The 25084-nt window shown below is 43.1% G+C and overlaps 1 protein-coding gene across 24 annotated transcripts in view; it reads left to right on the top strand.

The window, feature by feature from the left end:
* ADGRL3 (adhesion G protein-coupled receptor L3) overlaps positions 1-25084 on the top strand; it is a 520635-nt gene that overhangs the window by 395843 nt on the left and 99708 nt on the right. For all 24 annotated transcript variants that reach the window (XM_017829314.1, XM_017829319.1, XM_017829296.1 and 21 more), the window contains 2 exons: positions 16089-16394; positions 18395-18498. In XM_017829314.1, the coding sequence (XP_017684803.1) occupies positions 16089-16394; positions 18395-18498 (410 nt within the window). The remainder of the gene's footprint in view (positions 1-16088; positions 16395-18394; positions 18499-25084) is intronic.

Here is a 25084-nt window from a genome sequence, read left to right on the forward strand (position 1 = left end):
TGGGAAAACCAGGTCTTTGCCTGCAGTTCTGATAGAGCACACCTAACTTACAGAAGGTCAAATCACAAATGCTTTTATGGGTATCAGTTTTGGTTTCATTTTTTTCTTTTTTAAAAAAATCACTTTTAAAGAATACCAGTTATAATGAGACAAGTGTTTTGAGCGCAAATCTACTATCACATCCTTTGTTGTGTGCTTTTGTATTAGATGCAGGTAACTCTAATTGTAATTTGTTTTGTGGAAGAGGAAGAAGAGTATATATAAATATATACACACAAACACAGCTAGTTCATATAGCAGTTCTGGATGTGGAAAAATGAATGTATTTTCCTCCCTGCAATCAGACTTTAGCACTACCCTGCTGGTTATGGTTCTCCAAAGATGGAGAAAGCGGTAATTCAGCAAATGTTACCACTGGGATGTAGCGCATCAGACAGACAGACTACTTTTTTTCTCTCCTCTCCCTGTACCCTGCTGCACTGGGTTCTGCAGAAGAAAAGATGTTGATAAATGTTAGAAAATGCCTGGGACGTTATGAGCTTAATTTACGCTCAGTGCTCAGAAGGGCTTCCTTAGGTCCATTAGACCTCTTCCTGGAACATGAAGAGATTTTTCAGGAGAATCTGAGACTTGTGCTAGGGACCCACAGCCCTGGATAGAAGGGTGCTATAGGTTCCCCCTTCTGCATAGGTGCACCTAAGAGAAGCAATTTATTAAACTGCATGGCTCTAACAAAGCAGCCGAGCCTCAGCATTCCTGGGGAGTCTGTGAGCAGGTGAAGTGTGAGACCTGGCTCAAACAGAAATTAGCACTGAAGCTAATCTGGGGCTTTTTTGGGTGTCCTCAGTTTCCAGGGCTACCCTGCAGCCGTGGCAGCATGGGAATAAGTTGGTGGGTGAGCGACAGTAGGAGTGAGCTACTGTGGTGGTGAAGCCATGGAGCTGCTGCAGGGCTGTTCCATCACTGTCGTGTCCCCTGGGCATGCTCACTGCAGGCTTAGCAGGGAGTGATTTCCCACTCCTCTCAGCTCTAATTTTTCCCTTCTCTGATAGGATAACCCTAAGTGGTAATATCCTGCATCTCCAAGGCACCTTTCATCCTGAGATAATCCTTAAAATAAATTTGAGGTGGGAGCTGAAGATGCTTTCCCACATTGTAAGTTGTGCCCACTGGATTTTGAGGGGAATGGGTGGGGCAGTGTCAGATGTCAATTCAAGGAGGAATCCAAAATTGTTAGCATTGAGAGTATCCTTGGTGTTAAGGGAACAGAGAGACGAGAACCAGGCATGAGGCTGAGGAAAGCTCCGGGTGGAGATGTGTTTGCTCTTCTGGGAAAAAAAGGAAAGTAAGTAGAAAACAATGGAGATATAAAACTGGAAGGACCAGCTTGTTACCCCAGGGGCAGATGTAGAAGTGGTTTGTAGGCAATGACAAGTGAGACAGGCAGGGGTTAGTTTTGGAACTGACCCGGGATGAGGAAAAGAGCTAAAAATAGTGATTTAAGACCCCTTTTAGTGGAGGTGAACCAGCACTGTGCCCAGAGAGCTGTAATGCAGGTTCCACATGAATGAGATTTTATTCAATGTTCAGGGAGAGAAATCTGGGTAAGAGGGAGATTGGGGTTTTCTGAATGTTAGGCTGAAATTCCAGCAGGGATCCTATCACCTGCGAGGACTTGGCCTCACTGGTGCAATGTTTCTGTTGGCTGCTGAAGGAAATATAACACTACATTCACCACTTGGAGGATCCCTGCAGAGAAATTGTCTCCAAAAGAAAAATATTCAGGAACACTGGCTTAACTTGTACTACTTTCATCCACTCAGGCCCGGTTTTAAGATTTAGATACTATCAAAAATGAAAAGGCAACCTAGAAAGGCCCAACAATTAATATTAATTGTAGGAGGAAAAATTTATAAGTCAGATTGGTCCTTGCGTTTGGCTTCATTCTCATTTTACACCCTTTGCATCTGCTTTCCCTTTTACCTCATCTCTATCCCATCTCATTCAACATACTCTCAGGCTGTCTTGAGTCAGTTCTGCTGTGGTTTTGTTTTTCATTTAGGCAGACACCACAGTGTGGACTTGCCTGAGCTTGACAGAAAGGGACAGATAATTTTATGTTATATTGCTATTGGAGTCCTGCACGCTTCAGCTGGCAAACAGATTGTTGAACATCCTTGAACAATACTTTTCAAAGTGCAGGAGAGAAAAGAAATCTAATATCTGCTTTTAGATTCAGTTCCTTCCTTATGTGTTTTATTTTGTTTTCTTTACACGCACCTGAAATTTCCTTTCTCTTAAAATATATTCAGCCTAAGTTGCTTGCTGAGATTTGATATCCAGTGAGCTCGTTTTAAAACTTGGCTGGATCTAGAGATGATTTTTCTCCTTATTTCCACCCCCTTCCGCCTCTGGTGGTAAGTGGCAGTGAACAGGACATGCTCTTGGGGGTAAACATCCCTATCCCCACACAAAACAGCAGCTGGCAGTGGCTGAAAGCCATCTGTGGGAAGTAAGTGTTGGGACACCGTGCCCTGGTAAATACCACTGTTTTATAGGCTGCTCTTGGAGATGCTCTTGAGTTTTCAGTACAGGATGCACATTGCTATTACTGAAGACAAATTCTCAGCCAGGAAGCACAATTCATGTTGCTGTCCCTGACCTGAAATGATTCATGTTGCTAAAATCATCTCCCTTAGTTACAACCTGTTGCCTCATTGGAGCCTGTTTGACCAGGCATTTTGGCCTCTATGAGATTTCTGTGTGCTCTGCTCTGAACAAGAGCTGCAGACAGTGAGGGTTTAACTGGATCAGTGATGCTGTTTTAGCTCAAATGTGAGCTTTAATAAGGGAAAATAACAGCTTAATTTTGAAAGGCATCTTATAGGCCAAGGGTACTGACCTTGTACGAGTGACTGCTGCCAAGAGGATTAGGGAGCTGTATGTTGCACTCAGAAATGTACTGTGGACATGCTGAGCTTGGCGCAAAAGATGTGAAGAGTGGTCCCTCCAGTCCAATACCTTGTCTGAGCTTCAGACTTTGCAGAAAGAGATTCCTCATGGAATAACACGGATCGAAAGAAGGGCTCATTCTTTTGCATTAGCGAGTAATTTTCTCATACAATAACACGGGAGGATCAAAGCCTTCCCTGTCCACCTCTTGTTTTACTGTAATCCTTGGCACGTCTCAGCACTTCCCAGGAGCGTGTTGTGGACTGTGATGAATGATGTCCTCTGCAGGAGGAGAAGGAAATAAGGACATCAGGTTGGCTGCTTGGGGTGGAGTTTTCCCCTGCCTCTCCCCACAAGTCTGTTCTTAGCATCCGTTCTGTAATTCTGGATTTTCTGGTTATCCATGAAAAGGCTTATGACTTTACCAGTACCAACTGAACACCTCAAGGACAGGTGAGCAAATAGTTGAGATGTTTGCAGTTTCTTTTGTACCCCAGAGATTTTCTGTAACAGACATCGTGTTTTTTCAGGAGACAAAGTCAGAAGTTGCTTGCTGCTGCATTACACAATTTTCAGTCAAGGCTCAGGCATGGAGATGTTGATACAGTGAAGGCAATGGCATTGCATGAACCTGCAGGCTCCTGCGGTCATCAGTGTTGTGATGCACCTCCAAGGAGCACCTGCAGTCTTGGACAAATTGAATGGCTTTTGATGCTACCTTTTGCTGTCTATAGACTGGCTGACTCAGATTCCTAAATCAAATCTCTTTTTCTTCAAGCAAAGACACATTTCCTTCTGCCTTGGAACAATCTCTGCAGCAGCTGATCAGAGAGGGCGAGCTGCTTGCCACTGCAGTGCTTACACTTTGTAATTTCTGTTTAGCTGAGCCGCTCCAGGTTGACATGCTGGTGAACTCCATGTCTCTGATATATGGTCAGTCAGACTCTGGCCCCTTAAATAAAATTGTCTAATATTTATTTGAAGGTTTAAACGTTTCTTGACCTGCTTATTACTGACCACAAAGGTCTATCACAGATGACCTTCTTCCTCCCTTCCCATCTCGAGTCTGACCACCATACTAGAAAGTCTCTTATTTCCTTCAATTCCACATGAGTTCAGTGTTATGCTCTGGTTTTTTTAGTATTCCTGGCATGACAGATCTCCTCTCATTATAAATTATTCTGTCTGCTTCAGCTGCATGCTTTTTCTCATTTATATTTAAGTTAATGGAAGAAGAGTTGCTTTTGATGACATAAGTGAGCTAGATTTTGGGTTAGCATTATTATAAAATAAGAGTTCTGGCTGGATAATGTAAAATATTAGCGATTTTGAGGTTTTTTAGTACCTGTAAAGCACTGCAATGTCTAGAAAAACTAATATACTTCATCCCTGCAAATTGATGAAACTTCTTGATGCATGTATGGAATATGAAAGGCTCAAGCCTAATAACATTACAGGTCTCAACACATGTACTGAGTGGTCTACTGTAAAAAATTTACAAAACAAAAACATTTGAACATGTTTGACGCTGGGGAGAGGGAAAATGAATAATCACTGTAGACTGGTGCATTTATTTTATGTTACCTGCGAGAACTGTAAAATGAGGTTTAGTCTGTGTGCTAGAAGCATATGGCAGCTCTTTAACCATGTATTGTAGCATTAGTTTTATCCTATACTGAAAGTGTAATATCTGTAAGTATATAAGCTTCTCTGCTGTATTTCAGAATTGGATACATACTGCTTGACTACGTTTTTTTTCTTCTGTTTTTCTGTTATGCTTTTGAATCTTGCAGTCATATGAAGATACATTCACATCTAGCTGTGTTTATATGTCTCTGTTAATCTATAAAACAAATGTAGCAGCTATATTATATACAAATATAGCTATTTATATATATTATATACAAATATAGCTATTTAGCATCTATTTAGCTATTTTTTAAGATATGTGCATTGGACCAGGTCAGATTTTCTCTTGTCACTCCCCTCTCTCCCTTCTTTTTTCTCATGCTGTATATGTGTATCTTTTTCTTTTCCTTATAAGAGACATGTTTTTTTTGTTCAAAATATCAAATTTATGCTTTGCAGTGAAATCAGGTACTTCATTTTATGGGCGTATATATTATACAAAGGCAAGGAGATTACACAGTTTAAAAATCTCTGAAGGATACAATTTACTTTTTTCATTTCTGTGTCGTCTATTTGCTTTTCTTTACCAATTTCCAACTTCCTCAGATTCTTTTGATGCTCATGAGGATCCACAGTACCTTTTTTGGTAGCCCAAATGGGTCAGGTGCAGTTTAGGCTTCCAGGACAAGAGTACATTATGGAAGGTCACTATTCTGGCACAGCAGCACTAGGACATTCCTCTCTGCATTTGATACCTCTGGTTTGGACCAGGGTAGTTCTCTTGGGCATGTAAACTTTAGCACCTGACAGCATGTAAAACCACATGCCAAACCTGGGGAGGCAAGCATACAGCTTTAACCTAAAATAATTGCTTTTCAGCACTACTATTCACTTTCTTGTAGGTTTTTTATGCCTTTCTCTTCTGTGAGCCGAATTCTAAGTCTTAAAAGGTCAGTAAGCATATTCCTCTGCTTCACATGAAAAAACATGCTTACCTTGCAATGTGATGGTCTGAACAATTCATTAACAAGAATAATCTGAAATCTGACAGATATAAAGCTACAAATCAGTGTTGTAAGTTTTTCCACCCTGGGATTATGTATTGTCATCAACCCCTTGGTTAAGAGTTTGCAGCTATATCTCGGCCGAAGCTGGTAGCCTTTAGTGGTGCAGAACCAAACAGGTTAGTTAAAATTTTCCTTTCTGATTTTTGGAGGTGGTTTGTTCCTGCTTCTTAGGTTTCTGCTGTGACTTTTCAGCTGAGATGACTGGCCATGGCAATGCCTTCAGCCCTGGAACCTTCAGGCTGGAGATCTTTAAGATGCTGAGGCATATGAATGAATATTCAACATTGCTACCAGCAGCCCAGGGCCTCCCTCAAAAAAAAATAGCCTCTGGGCCATGGGTGAGGGCTTCTTGCATGCCAGGCTTGTTAGGACATCAGTGTGGATTTGACAGTGGACTGAGTTGCCTGTGTCCATAAATACTGAAGTCTGTTATGAAAATGGAACATCCTTGAAAGTGCTACCCAGTTCATTTCACCTTAAAACACCCTGTATTTGTTTATTTTTTGTAAATCTGCTTTGCTGAAGTAAATGTGTTATTCACAATATTAATGGCACTCTCATTGTTAAAGCCCTCTGCAGAATGTCAGATATCTATAAAACAGATTTAGATGCCAGTCCTGTAGTTTAAGCATTGTTTAGGCAGATCCCTGAGCCAACATGAACACAGCTATTAGAATTGAGCTTTACAAAATATTGACGTTTCTACATAAGTAATAAAGAGTTTTGAAAGGGAGCTGAGCAGCATTTTATACTTTTTTCAGGGAAACTGCTTTATTTCTGAAAGTAGCTGAATATTGATATTCTTACAGTGGAGTTTTGTCAGCTTCCCAGGATTGGTTTACATGAAATATTTTTTTTATTTGGCATAGGGTTGTTTTTTCCCTCCCTCCCTTCCATCTGCAGAAAGCAAACCATTGCTGGCAAGTTTGGGGAGAGGGTTGAGCTAATCTCTGAGCTTCAAAAGAAGCTGTGCCTTCCCTCTGATTTTCAGGAGGGATCTTGACAGCACGTTCGCACCAAGGTGCACTAGAGCATGCTCAAAGGGTGAGAAGAGACAGCCTTTCTCAGCATTTCTGTATTTCTGGTGGTTTCAGTGGTCAGTTCTTTTCATAGTTCAGGCTGGTTTTCTTGTAGGAACAAGAATAAATAGAATAAATAAGTAATGTGGAAGCCAGTGCAGTCAGAGACTGAGTAGAACAAGTGCTCTGTAGAGAGAAAGCCCTTTGGTGGCTTTGCAGAACGATTTGTGATTTTGAAACAGGTTTGAAATAACTAATGTGTATCAAGAGGCGAAAATAAATGGGTTTGGTGAAAGACAAAAGGTGAGTTGTTGCTGGCAAGTTTATAATTCGTGTTGCTTCAGAGAGTGGATGCAACATCTACTCTACAGACAGCAGGCCCTGCTGTCCGGTCTCCAGTTCATATCTGGGAATGCTTACTAATGAAGTCAGTCCTAACATGGGCTAGAGAAAGAAGCATATAAGCAACCCTAACTCCACCTTCCATATTTTATGGTTTACTGTTTTTCCTATCTTTGATTTCAGCTGACCAGACCACCTACAGCATGTGTTAGCACTTAAAACACTGGGCATTGGAGCTAGTTTGGAAGCCCAGTACATGAATGGGGAAGGCACCTCAAATCCTGAGCCTCGGAGCAGCTGGGATTAAGGGACAGTGCACGTGGTGGAAAAGGAGATGAATTGTAAATGCAAAAAGCAGCCTCTATGATTTCAGTCTGCCAAACCTGACAGGAGGAAGTAGGGCCAGGCAGCTTTCCAGCCACCTCTCCCCCAACACCTCTTGCACACACACACATACTGCAGGACCAGGGAAATGATTTCTTGTAGTTCCAGTGGATTGTCTCCTTGAGTTTGACTGTACTATGCCCTCTTCCTTAAAATAACAGCATAACACAATCAGGTTTTAAATATTAATATGGAGATCACAGGAGTGTAGCTTGGAAGCACCAAATTACTGAGAATTGAAAAGTCTAATCTGTCCTTTTGAAAGCTGTCCAATTTCTTTTTTATTTACAGCATTTGAACCATTTCACAAATTGAAAAGCAACTATCCAGCCATTTCACAGGCAGATTATGACATGTTTAAGAGAGTCCAAGGCATTTATCCGAAGGCAATTGGCCATCTTGCGGACTAACATCTAGACTGGAGGTATTACACACACAAATGAACAGAGACTATTTGAGGATGATAGTTTTCTCTTATTAAAGTTGTGTTTGTAGCTTGCAACTGAAGAAATGTTTCAGATAGTGGTATAAGCTGACTGCCTTTGGCTCTTGAAAGGACTCGTCATGTTGATTGGGTAGATGAGAAAATGCTAGGGCGTGAATAGTTACTTTATGACTCCTGCACTTGGTTCCATTTTTCGCAAATGCAGAGGTGGAGAACTGCTGGAGAGAGACTGGCTCCATCTGGCACTGCCTCTGCAGAGTGCATGCAAGTTGTTCGATTAAAGATGCAGAAGTACAGGCAAAAGGCAGGAAACATACTAGATGAATCTACATCCAATGCCAAACAGACGGGAAAAATTTGTTTTACTTCTTATCAGCTGCACGTGTGCTTGTTCTGCATAAAAACTAAAAGGTATGTTTCAGCTTGCATGGATAGAACGTATATGGTTTCATTAATTAAAAAAAAAGATTAAAAAAAAGCAAAACACAAAAACCTGGCAATCCCATCCTCCAGTAAATCTCTTGAGGCCATAAGTGTAGTGCTCACGTGTCTCTGCTCTATTATGGTCTGAATGAAAAACTGACAGCACCTGTTACTGAAATCAAAAGTGATTTCTCTAACAATGGGATACTGGGGAATTCCTTCCAGGCTTCTCTTTAATAGAGTTTGAAGGATTCAGGTTGGAAGACAGTGCGTAAGATCTGCACCACTGGCTCTGATGGATGTGAATCGTGCCAGGGGACAGAGATTGTTTAGGAGGTTAGAAGTTCACTCCATACATTCAGTAATAATATACAGCTGGTATGTCCTTAAAAAGAGATAGTATGTTTTTTTTTTCCCCCTGTGTGAAACCACATGTGGATTGAAAAAAAAAATAATCAGATTTTATACATTCAGGTCCAGAAATTCAAAATAACTGCAACCACATCTGACAGTATTTTTGAGAACTAGAGTGAATTGAAGCTAGATTGCCTAAAAATAGCTCTTGAACTGAACTCTAAAAACTATTAGATTAGTCTATTTATAATAAATCCTGATCTGCTGTCTATTAGATCAGCTCTTCTGTAATCTTTTCCTGTTTACCAGGCCTCCTATGGGCATAGTTCATCTGCATTTCTAAAAGCATTATAGCATGATGTTTTAAAAAATACTCAATTTTTGTATCTTGTGCACAGTGGTCTGGTTAAGTTTCTGCCTGAACATTCAGAATCATTTGCAAAGTCTGGAACAAGCAATATGGCATCAAGACCCTCAGTGGATGGTTGCCAAAGGTTACAAGAGATTCACAAAGGTGTATTTGGCAGAGGTCCTGGGTAGGAAGCCAGAGCTATGACTGTAGGAACTCTCCCCTGATAGAAGAGGACCATGGTGAAGACAACAGGTGATGCTCCCATGCTGTACCCGTTCATTCCCTGGTATTGCTAGATATTCCAATGTGCTGTAAAATAACAGTTAAAACATTGTCTAATGTCTCTGAAGTTACATATTTTAAGCAGGATCCAGTAATTTCTTGGAGAAGAATGGGTTCAGAGAGAAAAAAAAAAGAAAATAAAGAAGTATTTTCTTTTATTCAAATGACAACTAAATTGGGGACCTGACATTAAAAGCTGTTTGGAGCCAGAAAAATTATTAAGCGCTGACACACGCACACCCCCACAAAAGTCCCACAGAAGCATAAAAGTTGATATTTCACAAAAATACAGTCAGGTTGCTGTTTGGGTTCTTATTTTTTCAGGCAAAACTTAGAAGTTTACAATAATAGCTAGAATATTTTTGACAGAACAACTTTTCTGTAGCAATCCAGCACATGTAATGAACATTGGTCATGGTCAGAAATGTAGAGTTTTGAGTCAAAAGGGCTTTGGTAGACATATTTTTTGCCTGTTGAAAATTGGTGCATATGGTGGCTGCTTTGAATGTATTGTCTTGCTGAGAGTAGTGGTGCAGTGAAAAAGGGCGAGCTGGGGCAGACTGAGTGAACTTAAGCCTGTTGCAATGATTTTGCACACTTCAGCTCTCATTCTTTGATGTTTATGTTAAATGCTCAAACTGGTATTCAGAGGAAAGTCCCAGTGTGTTAAGTGATTCCAGCTTGAAGTGCGTTGAAACAGCTGAGTTTGCACCATGTCTTGGACCACAGCTGTAGGTTTCCCCCTAGTACAGGCCCTCAACATATGGTCCATATCAATTGCAGCATCTGCCCAAGCCCAGTGAAAAGTCATATGTGGGCAGAGTAGCCTTGGGCACAAAAACTGATTCCCTACCAGAAGAGATAGGGAAATAAAAATCCAGAAAGTGTTTCTACATTTGTCAGCAGTCCACAAGGGAATGGATCTTTCTTGTCTCAGATGCAGCATCCTTCACCTCTGTTTTTCCTTCTTAACTTGTCTTAGGTAAGAGGGAGGAAAAAGGAGATCTGTGTATCTATGTATCGTACTTCATGTGACTTTTTCAGGGTGCAGGGCTGTGCGCAGTTGCGTTCTTGAAGATGATGTGCCATGTTGAATATTCTGGGGCCATACATATCTAACCTTCCCATCAGTGGGTTTGGTAAGCCATTTGTCAGTCTCAGTCAATTAAGCTCTGACAACAAAAACCAAAACCCCAGTCTGTCCAAAAGCAGTGTGTGAACTTATGTTCATGCATGATTTTGGCTCAGTTTCCCCAAATAATGGCATGTGTGAGCACAGGGGAGAACTGTTCAGATGTTTGATGTGAGGCCGACTTGGCCTTCGCCTGCAGTAAAAATAAATCATAGTATCTCTCAAACACGTGGAAGGAGCTGTACATAATTTAGGGGCTAATCTCACCTTGTCAATTCTCTGGCCCCCAGCTCCTGGATTTCTTCATTTGTCAGCAGTCCACAAGGGAATGGATCTTTCTTGTCTCAGATGCAGCATCCTCCACCTCTGCTTTCCCTTCTTACCCTGTGTTAAGAGGGAGGAAAAAGAAGATTCATGTATCATACTTCATGTGACTTTTTCAGGGTGCAGGGCTGTGTGCAGTTGCATTCTTGAAGATAACGTGTCGTGTTGAATACTCAGCTCCTGGGTGGCACCAGCATGTAGCTTTTGGTATTCCAGCAGACTTTAAGCATGAGATGGTTTTGCAGGTTGATGTCTTTTGTGGCATGGACTCAGTATAACTTTGCAAGCCACTGGTGTGTAAGTGACTGGGTTGATGGTGTCTAAGTCTCACCCTGGGTGCCTCTTGAGTTCAGTCATTCTTTTCTGTCGCCTTACATGGAGTTCTTTGAAAAAACATCCAAAAAGGCAAAAGAAAATGAGAATATATTTACTTTCAAATAGTAATTTTTTTTTCTAGTGAGTTTCAGAAAATGTTCTGAAATGCATTTGAAAATGCCTGTAGAAAATTAATTCCCGTGAGATGCATTTATGTGACAGGGAAGAGAAAAACAGCTGTGATATAATCCTCCAATTGTATTAGGTTTGTGGGGTTTTGTGCTGCTTCTTTCAAGGCATGCCTAAACCTTCTTATTTGCTATGTAAATACAGCTTGCACCATCTTTCAGTAGAAGAACAAATGATAAAAGGGATGCTGCAAGCAAAGGATGTGGTTGCCAAATATGAAAAGGGCGAAATGAGCAGTGAGGGAGGGACCTTCAGGTTTTGTGCTTCTCGCAGCCTTTCAGAATCCTGCAATGCTCTGTTTGTCTTAGCACGGCAGCAACAGGTGTAAATAATTGTGCACACAGCCTGGACATGCTCAAGGGTGCGCTTGGATTGCTGCTGTTGGACTGCTTGGATTAGCTGGTCCAGTGTTGCAGAGATGCAGCACAGCGCAGGCAGGGGCTCTTGGCTGCCCACACCCCACCACGTCTGCTGGGAGCGTCAGGCTCGGGAACGCAAAACTTGCTGGAGAGTGAAGTCATCGTGGTTTGCTTGGACCTTGAGCGTGAGACTTGGAGTGCAGCCTCTTCTCCCAGTTAGTGAGCAAGTGCTGGCTCGTACCACGTAGCCGTCAGGCCAAACCTTGGGATTGCAACCCCAGGGGCAGAGCTTGACGGATGTCTTCTGTCATCTGTTACCTACCAAAAGCCAGTGAGCCTCACCCAGGAAATCTTGTCTGCAATTTCTGCTCCAGGGGCCCCCAGTTATCTTCATTCATGGGACAGAAAGTGCATGACATCTCTTAAAAAGTATTTTCAGTTATTGAGTACACCAGGTCATGCACTGGATACTTGGGTGCCAAAATTAAAAAAAATTATAGAAAAGGTCACAAATAGCCTTTCTTGCAATCAAAGCTGCTTTTGTTATAGGAGTAGACTAGTCAGAGTCATTTGGGAATGCAATCCCACGTGTCTGGGAGCACCAGGAAGAGGTGAGCAGAGCAGAAGATAAGATGACACGTGTGCTGGATTTTCCTGATGGCAAATACACAGTACTGGTCTCAGACCAGTAGTGCGCTTGTCATGTCACTTCTCCAGGAAAGGGGAACCAACAGAAATGGAGGAAAAAGGAAAAAAAAGAAAAAAGACAATCCATTATTTATTTAACGTTATTCCCCATGAGCAAATCCCTACCGTGATTTTCCTTTCACCAAGCAAAATTCTGCCTCCAGAAGCATGAGCTCTATGTAAAGGTTGGGAAATAAAAGAAAGAAGGAAAAAAAAAAACACAACATTTCTATTTTCTTGCTAGTCAGTGTGCCCTAAGTAGAGAGAAACTCCTCTGGGAGTTGCAGTTACTCCCTTGTGGACACTGGAAATGTTTTGGGTTTGTTTTTTTTATGGCTGCAGCTCTGATCTGAATGGTTACAAAATTTAGTCTTCCACTGTTAGTGCCAGCTTTCTAAGGAAGGCAGGGAAGAAAAAAGTGAAGTATCACTTTGGGGTGTTTCTGGGGAAGAAATGTTTCCACAGCTCTAATTTGCTTTCTTGGGAGCACTGAAAATTCCTGTCCCAGCGCTGTGCTTTGTGGAATCGAAGACTGCAAGTCTTGGATTTGAAAGGAGTAGAAACTGAATCTTACCCAGAAGCTGCCTTTAAAGTCTTGATATGGCGAGGTGTGGTAAAAACAAACAGTAAAAGTAAAATAATCAACATTTCTGGTTATAGTAGTGTTGATGATTTTTAAAGGTGCCTGTCTTGGAGTAAGAATTGTATTGTGAAGCATTATCTGAAGAACCTTTCTCTCAAAGCAGTGCTGCAATGCTGCCTTCCCCCGAGTTAAAGATTCACAGTTTATTGGCAGCCTGAGTTAATCTGGAGGTTTGATCTCTGTTCTGTGATGTAGGATTTAGGTAATTTTGCACAGGTTGCAGTCTCTTCGTGGTTATGCTTGGATTTGAGAATCATTTGTATGTAAATGATCCTGATCTCTTGTTCTTTTGCTTCTTACCAATTAACTTCATATGGAAGCACACGGTTCTGTGAGCAAAACTGGCAAGCGGTGCTGCCTGGGGCCGGTGAAACTAGGTGGTGTTAGCATGGTGATCATGATTGCTGGAGCTCATTACCAAATTGACTTATTCGATAATCAAACCTTTGAACTCAGTTCAGTGATATCCCATCCGTCTCACTCCATGAGACCACTTTGAGGCAGCTTTTTTATAACGTGTCCTATGTAGATGGTAGATGTGTTTATTTTTAAAAACAGTAAGAAAGCCCAGTGGAACAAGAAAAAAGTTGGAAGAACAAGCCCTCAAAGAGATTTTGACACTGGTGCTAAGGGTTTTATGGAAGATAAAACAGCTCAATTTTTTATGGATGGAGGAAAATGCCATTAAATCCCTTGTGCCTAACTGCTACAGTAAACTTGCCAGAGTTATTCCAATAACAGCACGCTGTGGGATATTCAGTGATTTTCAATGAAAACTAGGCTCAGAAATGCAGCTCTCCTGCGTGTGGATCAAGGTGAGCTCCTGGGTGCTTAGTATGTGTTTCTATATGCTCACAAATGACTGTAGAATTATTTTAAATGAGATTTGCTAGTTTTGGCTTTGAAACTGCATCCACTATATCTGCTCACTGCCTCTGTGCCTGTAGTGCATGGCGTAGTTAATTTTGCAAAAGGAAAATAACTTCTTATTGCACGAGTAAATGGGAAAAATTCTTCAGGTTGCTATCTGCCAGGCTGGTCTATATTATGAAGAAATAAAACACGTACTCGTGGCAAGACCTGCTGTAGTAAAAGCAGAAATTTGCTGAAGTTCTCTACAAATTTTAATCCTTCCAGTAATGTCAGATGGAAATTATCATTTTGTGATCTAGCACAGCTTTGAGCAAAATTTAGATGAAATCTGTCAAGGTCTGCAGGATTGTACATTGTATTTTTCGGAGTTTGTTTAAAATCAGGGCTCATTGTGAAAGGGAGGTGGCAGGAGAAAGCTGGAAAATCTGATCACTGGGGTTGGGAGACCCGTTTTCAGATCAGTGTCCTGGTGCTCAGGTGATTTAGTGCCTATTTTGCTGCTCCTCGCCTTTTTCAAGGCTGGAGGAGAAGATAATCCTGTTTTCCAAGGCACGGTAGAGCTGGGATTTTAAAGCTGAACATTGTCTTGGAAAATACTTATCCCTCAGAAAATTATGTTTGTGATGATGCTGAGTTTTAACGTTTGATGAGAGGGTGTCTCAGACTTGGATTAAAATTATGTAAAACCGGAGCAAGTATGTGCTTGAACTACCATATTATTGAGTATTCTGCGGCAGGAGAGTTGCTCAGAGCACCATGGGCTTAAATTACTTAAATAACAGAAAAAAACTTTCAGAATGGAAAATCTCCTATTTTACAGCAAATGCAGGCCTCTCTATACTTGAAATGCACCCCATTATGCATTATTATCTAATATTGCACAAGTAGTGAGCATGGGACTTTCAAGGGACCTAGAAAAAGGATGGCCTTTCAGGAGCTTGCAGGCTGAACCTGCTCACACAGCAGGATAGTTAAGAGGGTACTCCTTGGGGCGACAGGACAATCGTTACATTTAATATTAATTTTTGGCTAAGCTGGACTTTACACATGGGTGTCTTTAGTGTAGAAACTCAGATTCCCATTGCTGGACATGGAGCAACAGTGACTGAAGGCTTTTTGGATGTTGGAGGAGGTGGTATGATAGTGAGATGTTATGGCCTGGGAATTAAAGTGAGAATGGTATCAGACAAGCCTATTCGTATGGCTTCCTTACCTGCATTTCCCTGTTAGCCCCAGGGCTAACTAGTTTCCCTAGGCAGGGACTAAGGGGGCGTATGAATATCTGGTGTTTAACTGGAGTAAAAGTGTTAGGTTGAGAGAAGCAGAAGGGTGCTTAGAGAGAGGCAAAGGAGACGGGAGAAGCAGGCTTCTTCGCAAGCTGTATGTGGCATGGCATGACAGGGGTGATGGGGAAACACTTGGAGGCCAACTGCTTCAGTTTCCCCACCTGATGTTTCAGTTCAAGCCATAAAGAAATCCATATGAAGCTCCAGTCTGTGCAAGCACCTTGGTCTAAATAGGAGGCTAAATAAGGTAATTATAAGGTGGGAATCCCTCAATATTCCCCACACACAGTACTTGGCATGGCTATTGCAGGATGTACAATGGGTTAATGCACTTCTAAAGCAGGCTTGCCACTTCTTGCTGCTTGACTGCTCATTGCAGGTTTTCAATGAATTAGCCCATTGAGCATTACACTCTCGAGGATTTGGCTGGGCTGATGTGCACCTTTGCACGTGTCACATGGCCTGCAGCTCAAGGGGCCAGGTGCTGCTCTTGGGGTGAAGCAGCAAGGCATGAACCTCAGAGACAATTAATGACTTGCTCCAGAGAACAGTCTTGTGTTCATCCCTCTGTTCACAGCTGGTTTTGGGGATAGATTTGTGGTGTGGTTTGTTTGTTGTTTGTTTTTTTTTTTATTACACCATGGAAAATGTTTTTCTGTCCAAACCAGCTGGGTCTTCAGCAACACTAAAAAATTAAAAGCACTTCTGTGCTAGGTGTTCCCTAAAAGATGGAAAATAAGATTTTTACATTAAAATGCCAGGAAGAAAAATGGTGAGGGCATAAAGCGCTGCTTTATTTTCATCAGAGGCTAGTGCTTTTTGAAAATCAGTTGTGCTCCAGCGGTCATTACCCTTCTATGTGCTTCTCGCACTGTTTGTTCCAGCTTCTCTGTGAAAGGCGGCTGTACAGCAAGCCTGTAGCTCCAACTACAACTCTGCAGGCCACCAGAGTCATTGGAGGGGACGTCCTCAGGACGTAGACTTGAGTCCTTTTTCCTTCCTCTCTTTAACGAGCTCTGCCTTTGTTTCAGGAGTATCGACTTCGGGGGCTCTGGGCCCGGGGAGCACCACTGCTAGCACCACACCACGGATGGCCACCAGCACCACCGGCCGCCCTACCACCACCTCGGCTTCTGGCAGGAGGAACAGGAGCACCAGCACACCATCGCCCATGGCCGACGTCCCCGACGAGATGACCACGCACCTCCCGCCCGCCTCCTCCCAGCTGCCGCCCGCCGGTGCGGAGAGCTGCGACCCCGTGGAAGCCCGCGATATCATGTGGTCTCGGACTCGGCAGGGCCAGGTGGCGAAGCAGCCGTGTCCCATGGGCTCAATAGGTGAGTCGAGGGGTGGGAGGGCACAGCAAGCTGTCTCCACTTGCCCGTGGCATGTTGTGAGTGGGCAGCTTTCACCAGTGGAGCACGCTGATGCCTTCTGTCAGGTCTGCGTTCCCTTGGTCAGGTTTGGCAAGCAGCTGGCTGGGGATGAAGCCTCAAGATGCTGAGCACCTTGTGCAGGATCTTTAGCATCTGGCCAATGAGAGTACAAGTACTAAAGACCCTGTGGGGTTGCACTTGATGTGCTGTAAAATGCTCTGTTATGTATGATGCACCTGTTATCCTGGGTTTGCCTGTATTTGTAGCCCCTGGACTCACTGACTTATGATGGCTAATATTTTGTTTCTTTTGGGGCAGAGAGGGGATGGGGGAGGAGGTCAACAAAACTTGTGTTTTGAAGCTTCTGAACCAGTGTGAGTGATTTTTCAAACTGCAGCCAGCATCCAGTGTGATCAGCTGAGAAAGCAGCAGAGAAACAAGGCCAAATCTTTCAAAAGAAAGATTATGCCCCTTTTCCTCTACTCTTCCCCCAATTTTTTTCTTGAAAAACGTTGCTTTTGGAAATTTTCTGTTCAATTTAAAACACAATCAAATGAAGAATGGGTTTTGGCATATGGTTCAGTTCTCTGTGTTTTAACAAATGCAGTTTTCTAAAAATGTTTATTTTTCACACTAGTCTTGGTGTCCAGCCCCAAAAATTGCTTGCAAAGGAGAAATCTTAAAGTGGAGGAAGTTGCCTGAAAATAAGGGCTGAGGGGATCTGGCTTCTAGAGAAGAATCTCTGTTAATTCTCCATTCCTAGATAGCCATTCACACCTGTGTATATGAATACTGAGTCACTCTTGAATTTGGTGAGGACAGACTGATAAAATACCTGTTAAAGTATGAGGGGCATGGAAAGGCATCAATGGTGAGAATAGGTAAAGAACATTTTTGCTGTCTTTCCCAGCCCTACTTGGTAAAATTAATGCAAAAAGTATCATGTGGTTCCCAGAGAGGGGAAAGGATATTCTGAACCAAAGCTGTGAAGATGAAGGCTGGATGCAGGATGCCCTTTCGTAAGCACAGGAGCTAAGGATTGGATGAAAATAGCTAAGGAAAATAAAATAATCCAATTTATTGATAGGGGATGGCCATAAACCTTTCCCATCTCTAATTTCTGTGCTTCATGCAACTTGTTAAAAGCTGTGGAATATTAGCAGTGAGTCTCTTCCAACTCTCTTTGAAGGCATGAGCAAATTCTCACTGCTTTTAATTGGAGCTACTGTCTGACCAGCCTGTATTTCATGTGTCTGCTGAAGAGTTCAGTTCTCTGGGGGCAGAAAGTTTTTCTTGCTTTTTAACGATCTTTAACTGCACCATTTCAGATGCATTTCTCTTTGTCTGAAAGGGCCTGAGGCACTTTGCTGTCTTTTGCAGCAGGGATCGGGCAGCTCTTTCCAAACAGCTCTTTCCTCTAAAGTCCCTCTTGACACTTGGGGGTTGACAGTAAAGCCCAGCATTACATCTTGGCATTCACAGCTTTCAAACTTGTGTGTGTATCCACCCAAATGGTGTAATGATGATTCAGAACCATAAAATCTTCAGAAAGCAGAAAGGAAGTGGAGGCACAGGGTCTGATCCGGATTCACCAGTGATGGGGCAGAGCACTCAAGGTGCTGGCTCAGTGTTTGAGATCTAGTTTTGATTTCTTAGTACCGGGCAGCTTTCCTGCCTGGCCTAAGGCAAAGTCTTTTCTCTGTAGTTTCTGTTTGGCAAATTGGAAATAGTGTTCCTGCATTACCTCGTGGGTCTTTTACATCTTAGGGCCCCTAAGCATCAAGATGATGGGAGACTAGGACACTGAGATGACTTAGAAGTGTCCTACTGAGGACCTGAGCACTAATAAGCTCCCAGGTTTTGCATGAGGTGTATGTCACTGTGAAATGAAGCCTGTGACGTGGTGAGCTGGGGGCAAAATGTAACCAATAACATTGAATGCAATGGCTTTCCTATTGCAGGGGTTGCGACTTTCCGATGTCTTGCACCAGATGGTATCTGGGAACCCCAAGGACCTGATCTTAGCAACTGCTCTTCACCCTGGATCAACCACATTACTCAAAAGGTAAACCCTTCCCATTTGTTGACAGCTCTGAGTCTAGAGTGACCTTCCTCAGCTCCCCTTTTTTTTTTTTCACACAAGGAACCTAAAGGGATCGATGGTCACACATAAAGGATGAGCTATGCATAGTAGCCAGGAATTGCAAGGAGAAAGCAAGACTATGATTGTCTTATGGAAATTAAGGCAAAGAGGGTAAGGGAAGGCAAAGGAGAGGAGCTGGAGAGTGGAATTAAACTAGAGTGAATGGCATTTCTTGTTTGTGGCAAGAAAAGGAGAAAAAGGGAGGAGGAGGTGGGTGGACATATGGAACATACTGACTTGTTGCAAAAGGAAACTGCCTTTCACGCATCTTCCAGGAATTTTTCATGTCACGCAAGCACAGGATAAACCCTCTAGTTAAGAAATCCTTACCAAAGAAAGGCAAGCTCAATGTGAAATGTTTGCATTGTGCCTCTGACTTTCTGTTTTTAACTTCTGCCCAAATTATAACAGAACTGATGGAATAGAAAACAATGCCAGAGTAATGCATACCTCTTGACTCTTAAGTCCCTTGATGAATGTTTTCTAGCACTTCATCATTTATCAGTGTTAAAAGTGCATTAACATGTGACAATGGAAGTTCAAGACAAGCAGAGCTTATTTGGTAGCAATATGTTGAGCGTTTTTGTTATTAATGCACAGTGGTGCTTTCAGCTGATTTCATTACAAACAGAGACCAGATGTGTGTTTACGCCGTAGAGTCTGTGGGCTGAATCTTTATTATAGCAATTTGTGGGGATTTATTCACTCCTTTAGCCAGAGCAAGCAAGTCCCAGCGTTGCAAGTTAGCTGTGCTGCTGCACGATAGCAACAGAAGCACAGAATGTGCCGAGCTGGAAGGGATCACAAGGAGCATCAAGTCCAACTCCTGGCCCTACACAGGAGCATTCCCACGAATCACACCATATGCCCGAGAGTATTGTCCAAATACTTCTTGAACTCTGTCAGCCTTGGTGCTGTGACCACTTTCCTGGGAAGCCTGTTCCAGTGCCCAGCCACCCCCTGTGTGAAGAACTTTTTTCTAATATACAACCTAAACCTCCCCTGACACAACTTCAGGCTATTCTCTTGGGTCCTGTCACTGGTCACCTCAGAGAAAAGATCAGTGCCTGCCCCTCCCCTTTTTCTTATGAGGAAGTTGCAAACTGCAGTGAGGTGTCTCCTCTTCTCCAGGCTAAACAGACCTGGAGCTGCTCTTCATACAGCTTTCCCTCAAGGCCCTTCACCATCTTTGTTGCCTTCCTTTGGACACCTCCAACAGCTTAATGTCTTTCCTATATTGCAGTGCCCAAAACTGCACACAATATTCAAGGTGATGCCGCACCAGTGCAGAGCAGGACAATTCCCTCCCTCAACCGGCTGGTTGTGCCTGATGCCCCCCAGGACACGGCTAGCCCTCTTGGCTGCCAGGGCACTGCTGACTCACATTCAACTTGCCATCGACCAGGACCCCCAGGTCCCTTTCTGTGTCACTGCTTTCCAGCATCTCATTCCCCAGTCTGTATGTACGTCCAGGGTTGCCCCATCCCAGGTGCAGAATCTGGCACTTCCCCTTGTTGAACTTCATATGGTTGATTATTGCCCAGTTTTCTAATTTGCTGAGGTCTCTCTGCAGGACCTTCCTGCCTTCGAGGGAGTCAGCAGCTCCTCTGAGTTTTGTGTCATCTGCAAACTTGCTTAGTATCCCTTCCAGTCCTGTGTTCAAGTTGTTTATGAACATGTTGAAGAGCACAGGGCCTCAGATGGAGCCCTGGGGAACCCCACTAGTGATAACACTGCACTCCCAAAGAACCACTGCTCCCTGTCCCTCATCTTAACTGAGGCTCAGCAGCCTGTGAATTGCACGTATGCCCCTGATCATCACTGTCTCGCTTCGTCTGTGTTTATACCCGTCCGTCCCCAAAGGCAGGGAAGACATCAGTAACATCGGACTGCTGTGATATGGTGCAGCCCTTCCAAAGCCCATAGTTCTGTCCCACGCAGGAGGGTGGGCATCTCTCTTGCCATATGCCCAGCAAGCTGATTAATAAAGACTGCCTTTGCTGGCATTAGCAGCTGTGCAGCTCTTGTTTTATGACCTATGTACTGATCCTGGAGGGGTTAATATTACTTACTCCAGCCATAATTCACCCAGGCAGCTGGGAGACCTCTTGCTGCTCGGTGAAGATGACTAGGCCGTAAGCCATTAGCAGAGGGAAATAATAGCCTGCACTGATGAAATCTTCATCAGGGTTAGGCTTATTTTATTTGAAACTCTAGCTATCATTTGCGTAACAAATGAGCCCCATTTAATTTGTTACACGCTTTCATAGCAGGCTAAAATTGAACACCCAGGTTTTCAGAAATGCCCACCAGGTTACAACTGGGACTTGATTTTGTTTTTTCTTTCTTGAAGGAACTTAGTTATGTTTGGCTTTGGGAACCTTCCACCAGTTGATATTTGGGAATCTACCAAATTACCCTGGATCTCATTTTACCTGGGTGGAAATTCACTGGGATCTTGGGTTATGTGACCCATTGTCTATGGAGAGTTGTTACAAAACATCAAGATTTTCCAGGAGTGACTTTTGAGGGGAAAGCCCTGTCTGGCTTGCCTAGGGGTTTGTGTTGGGATTTGCATTCACTGAATCATTTTGGTTGGAAAAGACCTCTAAGATTATTGAGTCCAACCATTCACCCAAAGCTGCCATGTCCACCATAAATCCATGTCCCTAAGTGCTACATCTGCATGTCTTTTAAATCCCTTCAGGGCTGGTGACTCAACTACTTCCCTGGTCACTATGTTTGCCCTCATATCCAATAAAGGATGGAGATTCTCCTTAGCCCTCCTTTTGTTGTAAGTGTATTTAGAGAAACATTTTTATTGTCTTTTGTGGCAGTAGACATACAAAGTTCTAGTTGAGCTTTGACCCTGCTAATTTTCTCCCTGTATAACCTCACGACATCCTTGTAGTCCTCCTTAGTTACCTGCCCCTTTTTCCAGAAGTCATAAGCTCTCCATTTTTCCTTTCATTCCAGCCAGAGCTCTCTGTTCAGCCAGGCCTATCTAATTCCCCACCAGTTCATCTTTCGGCTCATGGGGATGTCCTGCCTTTAAGATTCAGTAGGATCCTTAGAGTAAACACAATTTTAAATTAATTCCAAAATAACCAATAGCTGCTTGGTTTCTCTGCCCAAGCAAGAGGCTAGAAAATCATTGCTGCACTTAAGAGATGGAGACTGATTTATCCATAAATCAAGAACTTGTTTCTCACATCCCTGCTGTGGATGGGATACTTCCCTTCTGCGGGCTTGCAGATTTGCTCCAGGACCTCTCTAAAGATGAAAAAGGAACCTTCCTCCTCTAAGCCAAGCCAGCTTTTCTTCTTGTTGCTATGGGGGCAGATAGAAGAAGCAGTAAGCCAGCTGTGCCATGAGGACAGAGATGCTCACACCCTGCAGCTCAGCTCCCCTGCATCCCTAGCTCTCCTGGGTCCTCACTGGGCCACCCATCCCACAGCGTCTGCAGCTGCAGCACAGCTGACAAAATGGGTAGAAATACTTTTTTGGCAACCAGGGTTCATACCTGCTCAGTGTCTTCATTCCTAATCTGCTTTGTCTCCCAATAATCTCCGCTTCTGTCACCTGCTGGGTCCAAACTTCCACCCTGCTCAGGAAGAAGGGTGATGGGTCCCCTGGAGGGATTTCAGCCAGAAAAGATGGTGGGGAAATGCTGTGTTTGCTTTCATATCTCTGTAGTGAAGGAAGGATTATTATTTACTTCTTTCTTTCTCCTGCTGTACTCAGACTGGTGTTTGCCTGCTTGCATCACGGTATTAGGTTTTACAGCCATTTCTTAGCTTCCATTAGAGTTATTGTGCTTGATGGAAGATCAGAACAAATGTTCGCTTCAGCAATTCATTGGCCTCCTGACATTTACTTTAACTTTATTGTTGGTGCCTACCGTGCCCTCATAACATAGCAGGAGAATAAACTTGCCAGTGCAATTGAATTATGCACTGCTACCTGGGTTATTTCTGGAGTCATACAGTAACAGGAAGCAAAAAGGTCAGCTTTGGATACATTGCATCGTCCTGATCATGGGGTCATACATTCAGTCTCAGCCTGTTTGTTTTACCTCTTGCTTTCATCAGCAACATCCTTAGCGCAGTGTGTGACTTGCCTGAAAATATCTCTTCCTTGCTGCAGCTTTCAGTTTTGGGTACTGCCTGGGAGGACAGGCACCACTATGCTCAGCTTCAAGCCACTGAAAGGGAGGAGACCTCTTTTGTAGCAGAACAGAAAGCTTTTGTGTCCTTCAGGAATGCACACAAAGATACAGTCTGTAAATCTAAAGCACATGCTTTAGATTTACATGTCCTCCTGAGCGGCCTAGATCATGTCCTCACAAAGAGCAGATGAACCTTAGGGTTCATAGTACCTTCCTCAGGTATTGTAGATCTGCTTGGGCATGCATTGCAAAGGAAGTGAGGTTTTGTGTAGGACATCACCACGTCGTAGTGTCCAGGGCTGCGGGTGAAGTTGCAGTCCTGATGACACCATGATGAAATCCTTCGTCCAAGTTGCTTTTGACAGTCTGTTTTCAGAGTGCTGTCATGGACAGGATGGACCAGATGCCATGGCTGATGTATTATTAAAGGGTCATAAAATGCAGTTTAAGTTGTTTGAATACTGTAATTTCAAAACCACTTTTTCAGTGTTCTCTAGCTCTGCTGTATTATATGGAGAGCAGCGATCCAACTCTCTGTTGGATAACCTGTGTTTAATTAGTTAGTTATATCCTTGGGTATCATCCAATAAAAGAAAAAAGGAAAGTTGAATGGAATGGGTTGTTCATGTGGTGGGAGTGCCAATTCTCTGCTGGAGAATAGGAAGGCTCTGCAGAGGGTGTAGACAGGCTAGATGGATGGGCTGAGACCAGTGGTATGAGGTTCAACAAGACCAAGTGCCAGGTCCTGCACTTTAGCTACAATAACTCTATGCAGTGCTACAGGCTGGGGGCAGAGTGGTTGGAAGGCAGCTCAGTGGAAAAGGACCTGGAGGTGCTGGTTGACAGCGGCTGAACATGAGCCAGCAGCGTGTCCAGGTGGCTAAGAAGGCCAATGGCATCCTGGCCTGCAGGACCAGAGCAGTGATTGTCCCTCTGTACTCAGAAAGAAAGACATTGAGGTGCTGGAGCAAGTCCAGAGAACAGCAATGAAGCTGGTGAAGGATCTGGAACACAAATCTTATGAGGAGCAGCTGAGGGAGGTGGAGTTTAGCCTGGAGAAAAGGAGGCTTGAAGGGAGACTTATCACTCTCTGCAACTCTCTACAACTACCTGAAAGGAGATTGTAGCCAGGTGGGGGTCAGCCTCTTCTCCCAGGCAACCATCAACAGGATAGACAAGAGGACAGAGTCTTAGACTGTGCCAGGGGAGGTTTACGTTGGACATTAGGAGAAAATTCTTCACGGAAAGGGAGATTAGACATTGGAATGGACTGCCCAGGAGGACGGTCCAGGACCATCCCTGGAGGTATTTATGAAGAGACTGAGTGTGGCACTTGGTGCCATGGTCTAGTTGACATGGTGGTGTTTGCTCATAGGTGGGACTTGATAATCTCAGAGGTATTTTTCAACCTAATCAATTCTGTGATTCAAAATAAAAGAAAAGGATGACATATATGCTCTGACTCTCTTTTATGAACGCACACATGTATGTTGAAATTTCTGCTAGGGAAAGAAAAAGGCCGTGAAGTCTTCACAGTGTCAAAAGTTAGCTCACAGCCCATGTTATAGCCTTGCTATCTGACTAATGTTGCCTGATGAAACCTGTCAGCTGTTTGTCCCTCCAGAAAACAGCATCAACTTCATGGTCTTTCCAGCTGACCAGTCCATCTCTATGTCACTGTTCTTAAAAATCTTAGTTCAATCTTTCTTATCATCTTTTTCTTTTTTGATATCAGTCAGCCTTGGGCTGCAGGAAAATATTTTTGCTTTTATGACTACTGGTGCTTTAACACATTCACTCCCTTCCCAGTATCTTTCTTACTTCTTCCAAGTTTTCTTCCCTAAATAGCTATTTTTTTGCAGTTTCTCTCATTTTTATTCTACTGTCCTCTTCTGCAGTCAGTTCCCTCTGAGAAAGGTGGGGCTGAAATGGTGAGCACCTGCTGCATGAGGGTCTTTGTTGGTCTTTCCAGGCAAAACTCCCTGCTTCTGTTCATTGACATATATGAAACAGGCAGGAATGTATGTCCTCTCTGACAACTATTATTTCACAGTCTTTTCAGTCATAAGAAGGTGCAAGATAATGATACAAATTTGGAAATATTAGCATAGTGTTTCACAGAGGGATTTCAGGTGTGCCAATGATCATTTGTAAATCTAGCCTGAATCCTGCCATTATGTCCAAATAGAAGAGGGGAACAATTTTTTTTGCAAAGCTATAAAACTATGTTTTGTGTGTTGACATTAGTGAGAAACGTTATTATTCTTCATTAAATATTATTCATTATTGAGAAACATTTTTTCTCACCTTCAAATTAGCACTCTAAGACTAGATTTAATC

Source organism: Lepidothrix coronata, unplaced genomic scaffold, assembly GCF_001604755.1.
Source record: "Lepidothrix coronata isolate B3197 unplaced genomic scaffold, Lepidothrix_coronata-1.0 Scaffold162, whole genome shotgun sequence".
Lineage (NCBI taxonomy): Eukaryota > Metazoa > Chordata > Aves > Passeriformes > Pipridae > Lepidothrix > Lepidothrix coronata.